We start from the raw sequence: 1,012 nt of genomic DNA, 5'->3' as shown, positions 1-1,012 counted from the left end.
GTGATGCCAATATCAACACCCTTCGTAAGTTTATTTTTTCTTATATATTTTCTTATGAAAAAAGAAGCAAATAATTTGTCCGGCTGTGTTTGGCTTCTTTCCGGGCCCCTGTAATATTGTTGGCCACCAAAGGCATATAATTGAAGGGGAGAGCAAGCGTGCGCATATTACCGAATGCGCTCTCGAGATACAGGGTGGCCAGGGTCTCTTTTATCTCTCTATTATAGATAAGCGCCTGCCCCGCCCCCCCCCTCTCCAAAAAAATGCAAAAGCATAATTTAGTTTTTCTTTTCTCTATTTTTCATTTAGTCATTTTATTTGATTGGCGCACGCCCACGCTTTGTTCTTTTTTTTCTTACTCGTCGCGCGCTTCTCTTTTTGTTCTATCGCCACATATATATATATATATATATATATATATATATATATATATATATATATATGTAGCCAAAGAACCAAAAGAGAAGCACGCGACGAATAAGAAAAAAAAGAACAAAGCATGGCCGTGCGACAATCAAATAAAATGACTAAATGAAAAATAAAGAAAAGATAAACTAAATTATGCTTTTGCAATTTTTTGGAGAGGGGGGGGGCAGTAGAAGCGGTTAGCTATCAATAAGCAGTTCAAAGTGGACCATGCCCAGCCTGTAGCTTCGATCGTGCATTATGTTATATGCGTAGGCTTTGCATTCCACTTCAATTAATATGCCTTTTGGTGGACCAACAAATTTTACCAAGGCCTGGAATAAAGCCAAAACAAAGACGTATAAATTTATTTGCTTCATTTTTTCAAAAAAGAAAATATATACAGCAAAAATTAAAAACTTACGAAGGGTTGATGATAATTGGGCATCACACGATAAGGAAAAAACTTATGCGGAATGCCAGTTGGAGGAATATACTGCAATGGCCCAATATGTTCTTGATCGACAGGAAACTTGATAAAAAAACATATTGCAGAACAATATCAATAAAAATTAAAACAGAAAAAAAAATCCTACCTCGCCTTCAC

The 1,012-nt window shown here is 36.2% G+C and overlaps 1 protein-coding gene across 1 annotated transcript; it reads right to left on the bottom strand.

Moving 5' to 3' along the window:
* Positions 1 to 444: 444 nt before the first annotated feature.
* On the bottom strand, positions 445 to 939 carry Tsp_15866 (sodium/potassium-transporting ATPase subunit beta-2; the record flags this gene model as incomplete). Its single annotated transcript, XM_003368135.1, has 2 exons — positions 445 to 740; positions 830 to 939. Coding segments are annotated over 2 exons (240 nt in total), but the record flags the coding sequence as incomplete, so codon positions are not given.
* Positions 940 to 1,012: the final 73 nt, after the last annotated feature.

Source organism: Trichinella spiralis (genome assembly GCF_000181795.1).
Source record: "Trichinella spiralis strain ISS 195 chromosome Unknown Scfld3035, whole genome shotgun sequence".
Lineage (NCBI taxonomy): Eukaryota > Metazoa > Nematoda > Enoplea > Trichinellida > Trichinellidae > Trichinella > Trichinella spiralis.
The sequence above is the reverse complement of the archived record's forward strand: the minus strand, read 5'-3'. Positions and strand labels throughout refer to the sequence as shown.